Source organism: Nicotiana sylvestris, chromosome 11, assembly GCF_000393655.2.
Source record: "Nicotiana sylvestris chromosome 11, ASM39365v2, whole genome shotgun sequence".
Taxonomy (NCBI): domain Eukaryota; kingdom Viridiplantae; phylum Streptophyta; class Magnoliopsida; order Solanales; family Solanaceae; genus Nicotiana; species Nicotiana sylvestris.
This window is the reverse complement of record NC_091067.1, coordinates 63,541,814-63,559,539: the sequence shown is the minus strand read 5'-3', so window position 1 is coordinate 63,559,539 and position 17,726 is coordinate 63,541,814. Positions and strand designations below refer to the sequence as shown.

Sequence of the window (17,726 nt, the reverse complement as noted above, 5' to 3'; positions counted from 1 at the left end):
TAGAACTAGAAGAACTATATCTCCTGTTGAGATGCAAGCTAGGAGAGCTAAAGGCCTTTGCTATTTATGTGATGAAAAGTATACTCCAGGTCATAAATGTAACCTTCCCAAGCAAATGTTTGTTATGGATTTGGAATTCCCTGAGGTAGAACTGATGGAGGAAGACTTGTCTAAATCTGAGTGTGATTCACCTAAAGAAGAATGATCCAACTCTGAAGCTGACACTCCTATGATTTTCCTTGTGTGCTCTTAATGGGTTGCAGGGCGCTCAGACCATCCATGTGATTGGATACAGTGATAGGCGACCAATTCAAATTTTATTGGAAGGTGGAAGCACCTACAATTTCATTGATGAAGAGTCTACTAAGAGATTGGGCTGCACAGTTCACTCTACTAAGGTAGGATATGTGAGTCTGAGAAATAATACTTTGGAAGCTACTTCAGGAGTGGTGAGAAACTTTGAATGGATCCTGCAGGGTACTACCTTCAATTCTGATTTGATTGTGTTTCCAGTAGGTAAGTATGACTCGGTATTAGGTGATTTATGGATGAAGACCTTGGGGCCTGTCACTATGGACTATTGTGACCTCATTATGACATTCAACTGCCAAGGCAAGTTCCATTTATTGAAAGGTTTCATTGATGAATGTAAGATGCTCAATTCTAAAGGAATAGGTAAACTAAAAAGTGAGGAGGTCCAACTCTTCATGTCACATGTGGTCACAGCTCAGCCTACATCAACAAATAGCAGTCAACTTAATGCTCTTCATTTAGCTAATAAGCATAGTATTCCAGCTCCTCTCGAGCACGGAGCACCTACATAGAAGGTACTCTCAGATCTTTGATGAGCCTACTTCACTACCTCCTATCTGGGTTCCATTTGATCATCAGATACCCTTGCAATCAGGGGCTAAAGTTGTTAACATTAGGTCCTACAGGTATTCAGCCATGAAGAAAGACATTATAGCAAAGCATGTTCAAGAAATGCTACAATATGGGATCATTCAATACATCAACAGTCCCTTCTTTTCTCTGTGGTCCTTGTAGGCAAAAAAGATGGGTCTTAAAGGCTATGTGTAAAGTATAGGGAATTGAATCAGTGTACTATCAAGGACAAATTTCCTATCCCAATCATAGATGACTTACTAGATGAATTGGCAGGTGCAATAATTTTCTCTAAAATAGACTTGAGGTCTGGCTATCACCAGATTAGAATAGTGAAGGAGGACATTCCAAAAACAGCTTTCAAAACACACATGGGCCAATATGAATACTTGATAATGCCATTTGGGCTAACCAATGCTCCCTCGACCTTCCAGTGCTTAATGAATCACATTTCTTAAGAAAATTTGTCCTGGTATTCTTTGATGATATTCTAATATACAGTGGCAACTTGCAAGATCATGTTATGCATCTCCAACAGGTCTTTGATACCATGGTACAACACAGCCTGTTGGCCAAACAATCCAAGTGTACTTTGGAAGTTTCTAGGGTAGAATACTTAAGTCATTTCATCTCTGTTGAAGGTGTTTCTACTGATCCTAAAAAGATTGGTGTAGTGCAGCAATGGCCTACTCCAGCAGTGTTAACAATTGAGAGGCTTCCTTGGGTTGGCTAGCTACTACATGAAGTTTATTAAAGGGTATAGACTCATTACTAAACCCTTAACTGAGCTGCTCAAAAAGGATAATTTCCATTGGTTAGAAGTTGTAGAACAGGCTTTCAAGGAACTAAAGATTGCTCTCACTTCTGCTCCTGTCTTGGCTTTACCTAATTATAGCATTCCATTTGTAGCAGAAACAGATGCAAGTGGTAGAGGTATTGGAACTATCCTTAAGCAGAATGATTATCCAATTGCCTTTATCAGTAAAGGACTTGCCCTAGGCACATCATTCTCTCAATTTATAAAAAGGAGTTATTGGCCTTAGTCTTTGTAGTGACTAAGTGGTCACACTATCTCCTAGGACAGCATTTTATTGTACGGACTGATCAAAAAGCTCTTAAGTATCTCTTGGAGCAGAAGCTAAATACTGATTCTCAAATCAGATGGCTAGCCAAACTTCTGCCATTTGACTTTGAAATCAAGTGCAACAAGGGCAAGGAAAATGTGGCAGTTGATTCACTATCTAAGGTCCCATGTGCTGAGCTTATGACCTTGATGATATCTGCAGTACATGAAAATTTATGGAAGGAAATTAAAGGCAGCTGAAACACTAATCCTGAGCTGCAAGCTCTCATCAGCACCTTACAGACTGCACCTCTAAAACATTACACTAGGCTTAATAACCAACTCAGGAGAAAGGGCAAGTTTGTTATTGGTAATGACAACACTTTGAGGACTAAGATCTTGACCTTATGGCACTCTACCCCAGCTGGAGGACACTCAGGCATTGATGCTACTACCCGAAAGGTCCTAGCTTACTTTTATTGGAAAGGAATCAGAAATGATATCCTTAATTTTGTCCACAAATGTTCAGTTTGCCAAAGGAACAAGTATGGCACCAGTGCTTACCCTGGCCTTTTGGAACTTTTGCTTATTCCTTCCCTACCTTGGACTGATATTAATATGGATTTCATTGAAGAAGTACCCAAGTCTAAGAGCATAACTGTTATTTGGGTTTATGGATAGGTTAACTAAATATGGTTATTTCATTGCCCTAAATCATCCTTACTCTATGCAATCATTGGTGCCTATATTCTTGGATCATATCTATAAGCTTCATGGCTTTCCTGCCACAATCACCAGTGATAGGGATCCCATTTTCATTAGCTCTTTTTGGCAAGAATTCATGTCAGTCCATGGTGTTACATTGCAGACTTCCACTGCTCATCATCCTCAAACTGATGGGCAAACGGAGGTCCACAATAGAGGTTTGGAGACCTATCTACGATGCTTCTGTGGAGACAATCTCTCTGATTGGTCCTTTTTCCTACCCTTAGGAGAATGGTGGTATAATTCTAGCACTCATTCTACCGTTCAAACTTCCTCTTTTGAGTTGCTATATGGCTATCCTCCTCCATTGCATCTGTCGTATTTTCCTGGTTATTTCTCCTTAGATTCTATTGAAGAAATTGCCTTGCTCAGGGAATTTAAATTACAACTAGCAAAGTTTCATTTGGCTAGAGCACAATATAGGATGCAAAGCCAGGCCAATGCTCACAGAACTGATAAATAGTTTGCTATTGGTGATTGAGTTTTGTTAAACTACAACCCTACAGGCAGTCTACCTTATCTATTTCTCCATACTACAAGCTTACCTTCAAATATTTTGATCCTTATCCAATTGTGGAAAGAGTTGGCTATGTTGCCTACAAACTACTCTTACCTAAGTCCAAATACACCTTCCATATTTCCCAACTTAAATTCTGCTATGACATTCCTTCTGAAATCATTCACCCCCTATCATTAATCTTTCCAATCCCTTATAACCATTCCTTGAAGCTATACTTGCCAGAAGACTTATCAAAAAAGGCAACAAGGTTGTTGCTCAATGTTTGGTCAAATGGAAGGATCTGGACAGTTCATATGCAATATGGGAAGTTGTCGTTGCTTTGAAGACCAAATTTCCTTCTTTCACCCTTGAGGATAAGGGTGTTGCTCATTGGGGGTATTGATACACAAATAACAACCGCAAGTGATATGGATAATTGATTGGGCCGCTGACTAGACAAATTCAAACGGCATCTAGGCCTCTTCTTTCACATTTTAGTTTGGCAGGAAAGTTAGATAAGAGAGTCACACTTTATGCACTTGTTATCACGAATACCTTTCAATTGTCATTTAGTATACGTAGAAGGATTGTAATAGAGACCTTATGCAATTATCATAATACAATTCTGATTTCTCACTTGTGAGTCTCCTTTCTTCTTTCTTTTTTTTTCTCTTATTTCAAATCACTGCTCCATTGCTCAACTTGATAGCAATTTGGTATCACGCTTCGAATTAATTGATCTTGTCAAAGCAAGTAAGATTTGTTGGTATGTTCAGATTGGGTCTCAAGGGACTCGTGTGAGTTTCAAATAGATTTGAGTTATATTACGCTTGTTTTTTTATGTTTCGATGTCGTTTCTTCAAATATAAATAGTACCAAATTAAGCAAATAAGCTCCAATTTCTATTTTGATTGAATCATTAGATCTGTATCACAATTACAAAGTCAGAGAAAAAAAGAATTGTATGAGGAATTTATGATCATTTTACTAAGAATAAAGTCATTGTCCAAAGAAGGCTTAGAATTAGGTGTGACAAACGAGCGTGTCAAGTCGGATATGAGCGGGTCAAAAGGGCCAATTCAAAAAACAAATAAACTACCCGACCCAATCCATATTTGAAATGGATAAAAAATTATGGAAAATTTTCTATATGAAGAATTATTCGATAGTCTTCTTGAATTATGGATAAATTATTCGATAGTCTTCTTGAATATGAAGAATTATGGAAAACTTTCTAGTATCGCAAAACTTGAGGAACCCCCATTTAAGACTTTACAAATATAAAAGTTAAACAAATTAATTATCCATTAGTTATTCATTTGATTAACTATTTTCTAAATGAAAAATATGGTTCTTATCCATATTCGACCCATTTTTAAAAGTTCATTATCCAACTCATTTTCTAATGAATAATATGGGTGAATTCATTTTCTAATGAATAATATGGGTGAATAACGATTGTCTTTTTAACCATTTTCCACCTCTCCTTAGAATCAACAAAATGCATAAAATCAATCCCTTTGAACAAGGATTACCATTGTGTATGCCATGAAAAATAATTGTTTGTGGTGAGTTTTAAAGGGATCTGAGTAGTAGCATTTAAACTAATGAGTGGAGTACTTGGTAAAAGGTTAAGAGGATCAATTAATAAAGGGATTGTGGTTGTTGGATTAGGGTGATAAAGAGCAGGTGTCACTGCTGGTGTTGAATTCCCTATTGTGGTTTCTGTCATGATAAAAAAGATAATTACAATAACGTCATGAGGCTTGGAAGCTCTGACGACATAATAAGCTTTGTATTGCAATCAAAATGAATTGCATTACACTATTGGTACAAAGTGATATTTATATACAAGGAATATAATGTTAACATAGTGTAAGAATGAAAAGCGTATATTGGCAAGCCACAAATTTGGTGGCTTAACCAAAGGAGGATCTTTTGGCATGATCTGCAAAATATGTTTTTCCTTAGTGAATTGATTTTCTGAATCACTTATTTCCTTACACAATTTCCTTATGAAAATCAACAGGAATAATTTACTGCACCATTTGTTCGTTCAATTAAGTTAAAAAACACCTTTTATGTCAATAAGTTTGTATTTAATTCAATAACGTGTAGCCACAAATAGATAGCCAAAAAGCAAAGGGAGAAAAAAACATGAGCTAAAAGAGGGAGAAAGCTGCTCAGAATTTGCAATCAATTAATCATGAACAATTTTCATAAGTCCAGACATAATTTTAGCAAGATCATCACTGCAAGCTGATGAAATGAGTAACTAAAGACATTTATATAGAAGAAAAAAGGCACGGCAGCCAGAGAAATTACAACCTCAAAAGAAACTACTTAATTAGAATAGCTATAGCTCTCAGAGAAATTCCATGAAAGGAAGTTATGCAGACATTCAACACGGCATCAGGTTCTGACCGCCCGTCTGCTTTTCTCTCATCAAAGAGCAATAATTAAGAATTTACCCATTACGACTAAAAATTCTCTGACAAATACCAAACGAATTTAAGTATATGAACAACTACAAAAAGAAATTGATGGCATCAGATAATAAGCGGAGTTTATAATCCACATGATTATTCAGTGTAAACAAAAGTATCATCATTTGCCATGTAACAGAGCCATCAAATTATCAAATAAAACAGAGGGGAAAAATAAAAATATCGGAAGGTCCATTTGACCCCAAAGCAATGGAGTATAAAGTGCAATGGGCTGGTAAGCCAACCTTTTCAGTTTATGCATCAGCTATAACTCCTTATACATACAGCAAATCTGCTGGCACAAGAAGAGGGTAAATCCGATGCAAATACCATAAAGACTAAACAGCATTTTTGAGAAGCAATAGACAAATAGAATCAAAGAGATACCAGAATAGAGGCTAGGTTTTTTCTTTCTTTCTTTTTACCCTTTGATGGACTGATAATGGAAAAACGGCTAGGGTTGGGCTTATATAGGGTTTTGAGAATGCTAGGATTTTGATTCTTTGGAAAAAAACGCTATAGTGGGCGAGCCGGATTTTATTTTATTTTTTCTCTATTTGATGCGTGGTGAGCAAAGACAAATACTCAATTAGTTTACTTTTATTTGTCCATTGTTAAATTTTGCACACTTTTTAAAAAATAATAAATAAAATACATAATTTATCATAATACACATATTAATTGATACATATTTTTAATAAATTTGAGAAAATAATTTCAAATAGGTGATTAATATTGTAGATATAATAGGAAAAAAAACTTCTTCTCCTAATATACTAAAAGTGATAACTAAAAATGAAAATCTATTTTTAAAATAATAAATAAATAAGTGTACGGAGGAAGTACAAAAGTACATTTACATAGTTTATAGTACTATAAATAAATACATTTTCAAAGCTATTGTTTATTTTTTATTATTTACGCAAAGCATCCAATACATTTTCAAAAGACATACTCCCTCTGTTCCAGTTTATGTGAACCTATTTTCTTTTTGGTCCGTTCTAAAAATAATGACCCCTTTCTAAATTTGGTAATAATTTAGCTTAAACTTATTATACTCTTAATGAAAAGCTTTTATAACCACACAAATACTCTGAGTCACTTTTTGACTTGTTTAGGATCATAAATTCCAAAAATCTTCATTTTTTCTTAAACTCTGTGCCCAGTCAAATAGGTTCACATAAATTGAAACGGATGGAGTATAACTACCATGCTTTTTTGCGAAGGAACTAAAAGTAATTTTACATAAATGCATTTTCAAGATTTTGAACAAAACGTACTTTCGCGAATAATTTTAAGCTTCAATTTCATGTTAATCTTATGGGCTTACACATTGAATCAAGTTGAGCTAGTCTTCCATGTTTTTTGTTTTTTTTAGAAATTTTCATAAAGCACTATTTTTTAGTGGTAATTAGCTATCTATAGATATCATTTGTTATATTACGGATTGTAGATACGTTTTCTGTTGTTATAAGATGTATTTAAGCTGTTGTATTCATGAATACAGTAGCAAAAATAGACGTGAATCAGGGAAGTCCAGCTAATCACTTGTTGTATTCGAGTGTATTCGACTGTATTCATGGCGTAAAACATGGGATTACAGCTGGACAGATTATTATATTCGACTGTATTCAATTATATTCACGACGTGAAACGGGGAATTACACTGTTTTTAAACGGAAAGTGAATCAATTAACATAATAGACTCCTAATATAACTCAACAAACTCAATTATAACACACAAAATTTGTATTTCCAGTTATAAAAAAAATTCTTAACCGAAAAATACCCCAAAAACATAGCAATCTTCAGAGAAATTATATAATACATCTGAATAGATAAATTATATTAATTAAAAAAATATATGAATAAATCTTCAGACAAGAAGGGTTGTTCTGATGGTAAGCAACCTCCACTTCCAATCAAGAGGTTGTGAGTTCGAGTCTACCCAAGAGCAAGGTGGGAAGTTCTTGGAGGGAAAGATGTCGAGGGTCTATTTGGAAACAGCCTCTCTACCCCAGGGTAGGGGTAAGGTCTGCGTACACACTACCCTCCCCAGACCCCACTAAGTGGGATTATACTTGGTTGTTGTTGTTGTTGTTGTTGTAAAAAAATATATGAATACATTCATGGAATATAGCGATACAGTGAATACGATGAAATACATAGAATACAGCAGGATAAATTGAAATACAATGAAAAAAATACAATGAATACAATGAAATACATAGAATATAACAAGATACATTGAAATACAATGAAGAAAAGACAATGATTACAATAAAATACAGTGAAATACATTGAAATATATTAACAGAAAATTCAAGTTGCTTAGCCCCAACTCCGTCGTCTTTGTTCAAGAACAACCCTAATGTTGTCTCGTTGAAGCAACATTGTTGACGACATTGTCGTCTCGTTCAAGAACAATTGTCTCATCTGCAAGTCCACAACATTGTTGACGAAAGGAAAGGATTTGTGAAAGCAAGCAATAGATGGTCACTGGATCTATCATTAAAAAGAATGATGATTTTTGTTTTCTTGCTAAGTATTTATTTGTATTCCTGAAACTGTACTATATTTTTGTACATACTCGGCAGGGTATGGCGAATGGTCAACCTGTCCAGAAACATCTTTATTGGCGCTATCTCTATTGCCTCAAATTGTACAGAAACCTCTAACTTTTGTCTGTCGCCTGAAGCTGTACAAAGGATATGAGATCGGGAAGCAAAGAGAGTGAGAATAGATATGGAGTAGGGAATAGGAGAAATTTGAGGGGATATGAGAGAGAAAAATAATACAAAGCTTATTTTATGGTTTAAGGATAGGAGGTGACCATAAATAAATATTTGGCTATAAAAAATCAAAAGGTAGCTATAAAATATAATTTTTTAAAATGGTATTTGTGTAAAATAAATAAGGTATCAACCTTTGTTATAGAAGGTAACTAATCTTTTTTTTCTCATCCGGTATCCGATACTCACATTGGGGCCCGACTAATTCTGGATTCTCGCCACATTGCGGGTAAAGCGCTACCTAACAAAGGCGACTCTATAACCAGGATCTCGAACCCCGACACCTCTGGTTAAGGATGAAAAAATACTTATCACTTCATTCCATGGTGAACTCAAACAACCTCACTAATACAATATACAAGTATATAACACAAAGCCGAGCTGAATCCGAGCCTTTTTGGTTCAGGGGACTTTGCCCAAGTTATAGTATATCAAATTTATCTTGAATCAACTCTTTAATTTTCAGTTGATTTTGGGAGATGAGGGTTTAGAAAATTTTCTGTTAAAATGAGGATACATATAACAATGTTCTCATTACATTAGTATAGTTTATCACTTTTTCACAAGCCTTAGATTTCCTATATATGGTCCAGTACTATAGTACTATAAGATTTACTTTCATCGATCCCATACAAGTCAATGTAGAAGTAGATCTTTATGGTTTGAAGAAAATGGATAAAATGTGATGCAAGAAGCATATTAGGGGGGAGATATTAAAAGCAAAAGGATGCTTGTAAGTTCAAAAAATAAAAAAAGTTGAACAGAGAAAGTCCAACAACTAAGTAAACCTCTGAGTTACCAGTGGGTCAATATAACTCTAATATAACATGGTAATGCTACCAGACGAAAGTGCAGTCTGGTGCACTAAGCTCCTGCTATGCGCAAGATCAGGAAAAGGCTCGGACTATAAGGGCCTATTGTACGCAGCCTTACCCTGCATTTATACAAAAGGCTATTTCTACGGCTTGAACTCGTGACCTCCTGATAACATGTCAGCAACTTTACCAGTTACGCCAAGGCTCCCTTCGGAAAAGCAAAAATTTGAAAAGCTTAATCAGAATAGGGGGAAAAAAGTACCAAATTAAACAATCTAGTAATTATGTGATAGAGAGAGAGGGAGACTCCTAAGTGAGTGCATGAGTTAAAAACTAAAAATAAATATACACCTGAAATCTTCTTGACAAGAAAAGAAAAAGATCTAGCCTATATATATACAAGGAAAATTTTCACATCAGCAACCCATTCCTTGCTCTTCAAATTCAGCAGGAGGCAAGAAGCAGTCCATTGGCAAATCAGATATATTGAAATCAATCTCTTCAATCATCCAAGTCTCCTCAATCTTTGCTCTATAGTCTATGTTCTTTCCATATCTGTAAATTGTTGCTGCAGTCTTCCCACTGTGAGCAATGTTGATACCTTCAATATATCTATAATCTTCAAGCATAGATTCCATACTTGTTTCCCAAAAGACATTGCTATCCCCCTTTGGTGACTTCAATCTTACTAATTTTGTGTCTTCAAATTGAATCAGAAGCCCTGTCCTTTGGCTGAAGTATCCCAATATTGTGTGATGGACAACTTCTGTATTTGCCGTACTTTGTGCCTTGAGCATGTCTATGCTTGATTCTAGTTTTAAAATAAAACATTCTTCATCCTTAATAGTCTTTTCTCCAACGCAAATAGCATTCAAGAACAAATTGGCCGTTGATCTAGGGTCCAAGCCCTGTTCATCAAAATACATAAACTCGCATTTGAATGACCCTTAAAGTCAATTTAAGCAGTTGGATGAGCATGCAAAAAGTCATGAATATGTATTAGAAGATACATGATTTATTTTGCCATCAAAATTATGCATGCATTCTAGGTAAGCAACCGAAATATATTAAAGAATTCTCATTTCATTGCATTTGGTTGTACCAACTATGTCTCCATTCTGTTGAAGCAAAGACTATAGGCATGATTTAATTACAGAAATGCTGTGTATGTAACACTTTCATCAGCAAAAGGATACCTGGAAAAACCTTCTAAGGGGTCTTGGAGGACCTTTTGAAGCACTAGAAGTAGAGGAAGACTGACTCCAAGCAACCTTCCCATTACTTCCTGCACTTATCTTGCAACCTGAAACAACCAATTCTAAAACCCACAGGTCAGGGTTCTTCTGCCAAAGCACAAAGGCTCCAACCTCACAATGGCGTTTCGAGTTGGCGTCACCACCACTTTGATGGATGTCCCATGTATCCATCTTCACCTGCCCTACTGCACACATGCTATTTAGCGAATTTAACGCCGCCTGCCCTCCACATGCTGCCAAATATTGTTGTACTATGTATTTAGCAGTAGCAGCCTCCTGATGACCATAACGTACGAGTTATGAGTTCAACATATATAGTTTTTCAAACTGAAATCTAAATCAGTTAAAACATTTTCTTTTGTCTTTTTTCCTTGAACCTTATTCATATCTAAGGAGTTGAACAAGAGCATCTGGCCAGGGCAAAATTTTAGATACAAGTACAAAACAAGAAAATGGTAGCAGCACTGAAAATAGGAACTAGACATTGTTTCTCTAAAACTCTTGAAACAACAAATACAGTTTACATTTTTAAAGCCTGTAATTGTCAATATTTGGAGAATGGTTTACCAAAAATAACAAGTTATATTGCTAGATTTTATCCAATTTTAAGATTTAATCGCATTCAAGAATGTTCAATAAGAAAAGGAAACAAGGAATAGAGTGCTTACCATTGAACCATTCCTAACAGGCATGTTATCAGCAATATGGTCCAATTGAACTTGAAAAGGGACAAGAGCAGAGCCAACGATTTTAAACAAGAACATGAATTGATCATTACTTGATACAGCGGCATGATGAGAAGAAGAAGAATATCTGTCTGCACTTTGAGCCCTCATAAGATTGCGCATATTCCGCCATTGTAAGGCACCATTGCTACCCATATTGTTAAACATCTCCTCTGGTATGGGGACCTCCAAAACTGTCTCCAACCCATCTGCCTTGTCCAAATTTGGACACAATGTTCTCATGGGATGAATAACCCTCTATGGGATTAATCTTGAATTTTCTTTGGGATTTTTGTTATGGAAACCAAGAAAGAAAGATTATTAGTACTACATAAAAGAAAGAGGAAGTTTGCAGGAAATCATCAAACCTGCAAGAATTAAAAAAAAAAGGTCTTCCTCTTTCCTTGCTACGTGGGTGTTTCGTGTTTGGACGAAGAGCTGGTGATTTTTGTTGAGAAGGAAGGAAAGGAGAGGTGGGCCTCTACCTTCTCTGCCATAGGTCTTCCTTGGTCGTAGCAATCGTGTGGGCACGATTTTGGCGGGGAATATTACTTTCGGGAAATGATCAAAACTATCGTTATTGTTTGGTAAACTGTTTACATTTACAAAACATATTAACACGTTATTTTTATTAATAAAATTACCCCTAAGCTTAACCGCGGTAGAGGAGCCCACTTTTAATGCGATGGCAGCATTTTATGGGGGCAACGTGGCTCCGGGTTTCACTTTATACGTATGGGTATACTATACCCGCCCTATTTATTTGACACAGCCCCAAAAATTTTGGCCAATTAATTTTTTGTACTTTACAAACTTGTTTTTAGTTTTATGACCTTACCTTTTTTCATATATAAGAGATTTACTTTTACATGTAAGAGATTTGCCTTTTACACATAAGAGATCTAAAAAAGACATTTTTTTAAATTCAAAATTGTAAAGGGACATGATGTACAGGCACAAGATTTTCTAACACCCAACACACTTTCTGGACTTCTGATATACAGTCTAAAAATATGAAATCTATCAAATTTCCTTAAATTATCAAATTTTAAATAGATTCCTCTTCTACCCCCGATTCTGTTTTTTTTCCTTAATTTATTTTCATCTAACTTTGTTCTTCCTTGACCACATAAAATTCGATTCATAGGTTGAAAGTAGATGAACTTATCACCAAAACCAACCCTCTCCTCCTTATGTGATAGTATATGCCAAGAGCCCAAGGAGAAAGACATTCACCAAACTCATTCCTAGTAAACACCCATTTGCTCTTTTTTCATTTTCTATTTTTTCGATCCATTTAATTAGTTGTGTTTGTGATACACAATTAAACACGCTATATTTGGTTTTAACAACTAGTGGCAAAGCTCTGCGTAATGAAGGGTTCAATTGATTCTTTTCAGTTGAAAAATTATTTTATTACGTAAAAAAACTATTTCATTTAACCGCTAACCTTTCTCGGCTAAGAATCTAATATCTTTCTATTATGGTTCACAACTTCACATTATCAAAAAGGCTCAATAACATTTCAATTCTAACTAACATGGTAAATCGAATTTATTTTATATCCTTCGGCCGAGACTACTATCGCTAATAATATTAAGTTTATGTGGAAAAGAAAAAAAATCGAATGAATAAGTTTTCTAAATAATGTAGTAATCCATAGCACATTTAACGTAGGAGGGTGTTTGGCTAAACTTATAAGCCGGTCAAATTGGTTTATAAACACTTTTTGATTTATCTATGTGTTTGGCAAATATCAAAAGTGCTTATAAGTTAAAATAAGTCAAAAATCATAAGCTGATAACAGCTAGGCTAGCTTATAATTTTTAATCTTATAAGCATTTTTGGTTTGACCAAACATTTTTACCATTTTATCATAAAACACCATTCCTAAACACAACTTCGGCGTCCCTCTATTCATATCCATGACCTTGACTTTATTCCGTCACCCATTTGTCGAGACCAGGAATACTTCTGTCACCTCCTCAACCATTAACAGTAATATGAATTTTCTTGCCATTAACAGGAAATCTCCTTTATTTGTTAACAATTCTTTTGCAAATTTTGTGTGCCAGAGAAAAAAAAAATTGGTAAGTTCCTAAGTTTTCCAAATACATAACCAGCCCCTTAAACTTGTCTCATATTTTCTTTTGAACATTTGAACTTAGGCTAGTACCTATTGAACACCTAAACTCTACTAAAAATGTTTCAATTAGACACATTTTTTACTGAAGTGGTAAGAAATCCAATGAGATATCGATACGTGGATTTGAATCCCAATTAATAAGAGAAAATTGAGGGAAATAAATAAAAAGCTATGTTCCTCAAACCGGGAACGGTTGCTATGGCCTCCTCCCCTTCGCTCGAAATATTCAATCAACTCAAGATGATGCATCAAGACAAAAAAAAATATTTTAACATCTGGGCATAACTTTTAGAAAAGCCAGATGAAATCTTCACTAGGAACCTGCAACCGAGCAAGAAAGAAACTTTTAATGAAAACTAAGAAAGCAAAGCATCAAGAAATAATTTTCGTGGAGAAAGCAGAGAAATCATGAGCTTTGAATGCTTAAATTAAGTTGGTTTTGTGGTGGCAAAAAAGAAATAAAGCTGGAAAGTGAAAAAAGATTGATTTTTTCTTTCGAAGTCGGGAGAGCGATTCAGATCTAAAACAACTTTAAACTGAGAAAGATAGGAAACGGAGATGATGAATTTGAGGAACCAATCTCTAATTGTTGTTCCTCCAAAAAATTTCAGCAAAATTGCAGCTGATTGTTGTGTTGTTGGAAGTGGGTATAGATTAGCAAAGCCAAATCTAAGATCTTTTGGAATGTTCTTGGTGATGATGTTTTGGTGGACAAGTGAGAATCAGGTTTGCAAGCCAGCCATGGAACTTGCCAACGGCCATGAAACTTTCCGGCAAGGTGGTCCACCTTCAAGTAAATGGAGGCAAAGAAAAATGGAAAAAGAAAAAGATAAAAAATAAATTGACCATTTCGGAGATATGACGAGTTTAAAGAGCGTGGGAAACACACACTTTGCTATGTCAGCAAAATGTGTCTAATTAGAATATTTTTGGAGAGTTTAGATGTTTAATAGTACTAGCCCAAGTTCAAGTGTTCAATTGAAAATATTGGACAAGTTTAGGGGTTGCTTATGTATTTGGCCCTTTTAACTATAAGAAAAAGGCAAAATACATAAGTTGTCCCTTGAACTATGGACCAAATCTCTCTTACGCACTTTCTGAGCATGAAAATCATCTTACACACTCAACCTTTTTAGAGTGTCTCTAATACCTACCTCTTTTTTCTTGACCAGTTTATAAAAATATGTGTAATGTCACCCACCAATAAGATCATGACATGTGTCATTATTATTATTATTATTATTATTATTATTATTTTTAAGAGAAAATATTTAAAATTACTCTTATATCCCCGATTTAAAAAGTCCTCCAACACCTGCATCTTCGTTTGCCCTTCGCCGTTGCAAACTCACCGGAAAAAAGCCATAACCATCACTTCTTAATCTTCACACAAATTTAATTTTACAATGATTCATCCATAACAAACCCAAGATCGAAAATGAAAGAGATAAAAACTAAAATTGCAACTCCTATGTTCTCAATTTCCCTCCTCCATATTCAGATCTCATACACAACCAAATAGAGCAAAATCAAAATCATTTTTTTCTTTTCATTAATTAAACAACTCCATTATGAATAAAAATCTCAAATCTTCCCTTATATGAAGGAAGCTGAGTTGGAAATTTTAGAATTTTGGTCATTCTCATGAAATACATTTTTTTAAAGGTAAAGATTGGATGTTTTAATGGATTTTAATGATAAAAAAAATGCAAGAGAGAAGTTTAGAGGAGCAATCTTAAAGAAAATGTACAGCACCTTCTTTAAAAAATTTATCAGAGTTTTGGTTGATTATACTGTAAAAGAGACGATGGGAAGGGAAGACCGGAGAGGGGGAGGGAGGGGGGGTGTCCTGGTAGTTTGGGGAGGACCTGAGACAAAAGAGAAGTTTGACAGCTTTTTTTATTTGATAAAAATAATAAAATAAGGAAAATATTATTAATATGGCACGTGGCATAAAAATATGGATTTAGACAAAATATTTACAATTTTACGCGCTCATCTTTTTATGTTAAGCACGCAAAAGCCACGTAGCAAAACAGGTGTGTATCAGATACACTTTGAAAAGGTTAAGTGTGTAAGATGATTTTCGTGCTTAAAAAGTGTGTAAGAGGGATTTGGTCCATAATAACCTATGTATTTTGCCTAAAAAAACATCATCGTTAGTGATTGCCATGAGTAACGCAATAAAGTATTCATTATATACTAATAGCCAAAAAGAGGTATATTTTGCTGATTGTTGAACCTTTCATCGTTCTCTTTCCTTCTTGATGGAGAAAAATATTTCTTTCAAGTTTTACATTATATTTTGTTTCTTTTTTTTTTCTGGAGAAAAGAAAAAGGAAATTTTTTTTATTACAAAATCGTTGCAGTTATTGATTTTATATTAGTACTTCAAGCTTGTTTTTAATTAAAAACAAAAAGAACTTGAATACTTATTTATTCTACGCGAATATTTGTACACGTGTTTTTGCTAACAAGCTTTAGTCAAAGTTTTAGTTATTGTATGTTAGTTTATCATATAATAATTATAATATATATATATATATATATATATATATATATATATATATATATATATATATATATATATAAATCTTGTCTAATAAATTTAGAACTAAATAATAAACTGAAAGATTAAATAATTTGTATTTGAAACAATTTAGAATCAAATATGTTGCAATAATTAGTTCTTTATTTGTGTAACAATTTTAAGGGCATTTAAGACTTTTTAACAGAAAAAATTTCTTATGAACACTTCCCTCTGATTATTAATTTTAGCACTTTTATCCAAATACATAACGGTGTATTTACAAAATCGACTTAAGCATTTAAAAGTATTTTTCAACACTCGATGCTCTACTTTCGACCAGCTTAACAAAACAAGCTTTAGATGTTCTACTATACTATTGAAAATTAGTTATAGGTACCCTCTAATATATTATTTTTTTGCTTTCTACCATATCATTATCCATTTTAATATTTCTACCCCTATATCTAGTAGATTCATCCTTAAGGACACGTGGCACCATTTTAAATCGCCTAACCATTTACCCTTTAACTCACCCGCCTGAATATCCTCCGAACCATATAATGGACTATCTCACTGCCATCCTCTTTATTTACCCGTAAAATAATACAATTGATTTTATAGCATGTTTTATAGATAAATGAATCGATTTGACCCAAAAGTAGCAAATACATAAGAACAAAAATAAAATTATGAAATGAAATTAAAGAAAATACGAGCTTAGCTATGAACCTAGCCTTTTCGGCAGCGAAAGTGAGAACAATACTCACGAACAAAGACTAAGACGAAAAATATAAATTGAGAGCATAATTTAGCCTTTTTTGTGTACAAAATATTTTTTTCTACAAATGATGTTAATTCCCTGATTTATAGCTTTATTTTGGAAGGCAAGATCCTCAAATCAAGCTCCTCTTGAATGTGAATAAAATCATCATTGATGGCCTCATAACGTTTGGCTATAAATGCAAATATCCTCTGTAACGGTTGCTCATTGAATGCTATACGATGTCAATATTCTGAACCTTTGTTAGCGATTACTCTGTATTTGAGATTCATTCAGCCAGTCGTATGCCTGTATCCGGTGCCAGTTATTTTCTGACTCACGTCCCACCTGTTTTTAGTTCCATGTGTCACTTCATCATTCGCCCAACTGTCACTAATTTTACCTCATACAGATAGTTTTCCTACTTTCTGGTGACGCAACTCAGTGTTACCGGGAAGTAGATAAGAGTTATTTTCTTGGCGGAAAAGTTCTTGAACGACCTCTGACACTTCAAAGGACGCACGTCTTCTCATATTTAATGACCCGAACATGTGTTATTTAGCAATTCAGTAATTATTTTCGCCAATTTTTGAGGTAATCATGACCACGGTTTTTGCCATCTATAACTTCCCTACTACTTCCTATTTTTACCCTTTACTTTTACAACTCCCCCTTCTTCTCCAATTTATCTTAGAACCCTACTTGCAAACTTCAACTTTCTCTTCTAACACTGCTGGCTTCAAAAATTCTGGCATTCTCTTCTGTGGAGACCCAAAGAAGAGCAAAATAAATGAGACCGATGTTGAGTCGGAACCTCCTACCATAAACACCATCATACCTCTTCATCTTAACACGAAATCTGACCTTCAAGAACAAAGAGAACATGTGAATCCCAAAATTGACAAATCCTGGCATGTTCGTAGGTATCTTTCTTCCATTCGTCCTCCTAGCATTCTTGTTGTGAAGGAGGATTGTAACTGTAACAATATTGAAATCCTCACCCC

At 34.6% G+C, this 17,726-nt stretch overlaps 1 protein-coding gene, 1 long non-coding RNA gene and 1 other non-coding gene across 4 annotated transcripts; all 3 read right to left on the bottom strand.

Moving 5' to 3' along the window:
• Nucleotides 1-5,356: 5,356 nt before the first annotated feature.
• On the bottom strand, nucleotides 5,357-6,189 carry LOC138882274 (uncharacterized). Its single transcript, XR_011403754.1, has 2 exons — nucleotides 6,086-6,189; nucleotides 5,357-5,990 (listed from the first exon to the last, which is right to left on the bottom strand). It is a non-coding gene; the product is annotated as an uncharacterized lncRNA (long non-coding RNA).
• Nucleotides 5,755-5,831, bottom strand: LOC138882485 (small nucleolar RNA R16). Its single transcript, XR_011404087.1, has one exon. It is a non-coding gene; the product is annotated as a small nucleolar RNA R16 (small nucleolar RNA).
• A 2,818-nt stretch (nucleotides 6,190-9,007) lies between the features above and the next one.
• On the bottom strand, nucleotides 9,008-11,829 carry LOC104229135 (uncharacterized). Of its 2 annotated transcripts, XR_711526.2 has the most exons (4): nucleotides 11,230-11,829; nucleotides 10,502-10,837; nucleotides 9,657-10,213; nucleotides 9,008-9,513 (listed from the first exon to the last, which is right to left on the bottom strand). XR_711526.2 is itself a non-coding variant. In XM_009781721.2 (3 exons), exons 1-3 carry the CDS (start codon nucleotides 11,527-11,529, stop codon nucleotides 9,722-9,724), a joined length of 1,128 nt encoding a protein of 375 aa, XP_009780023.1. In that variant the 5' UTR covers nucleotides 11,530-11,829; the 3' UTR covers nucleotides 9,519-9,721. The 2 variants fall into 2 exon arrangements, 1 of the variants encoding a protein (XP_009780023.1); XM_009781721.2 differs by lacking the exon at nucleotides 9,008-9,513 and having other exon boundaries at nucleotides 9,519-10,213.
• Nucleotides 11,830-17,726: the final 5,897 nt, after the last annotated feature.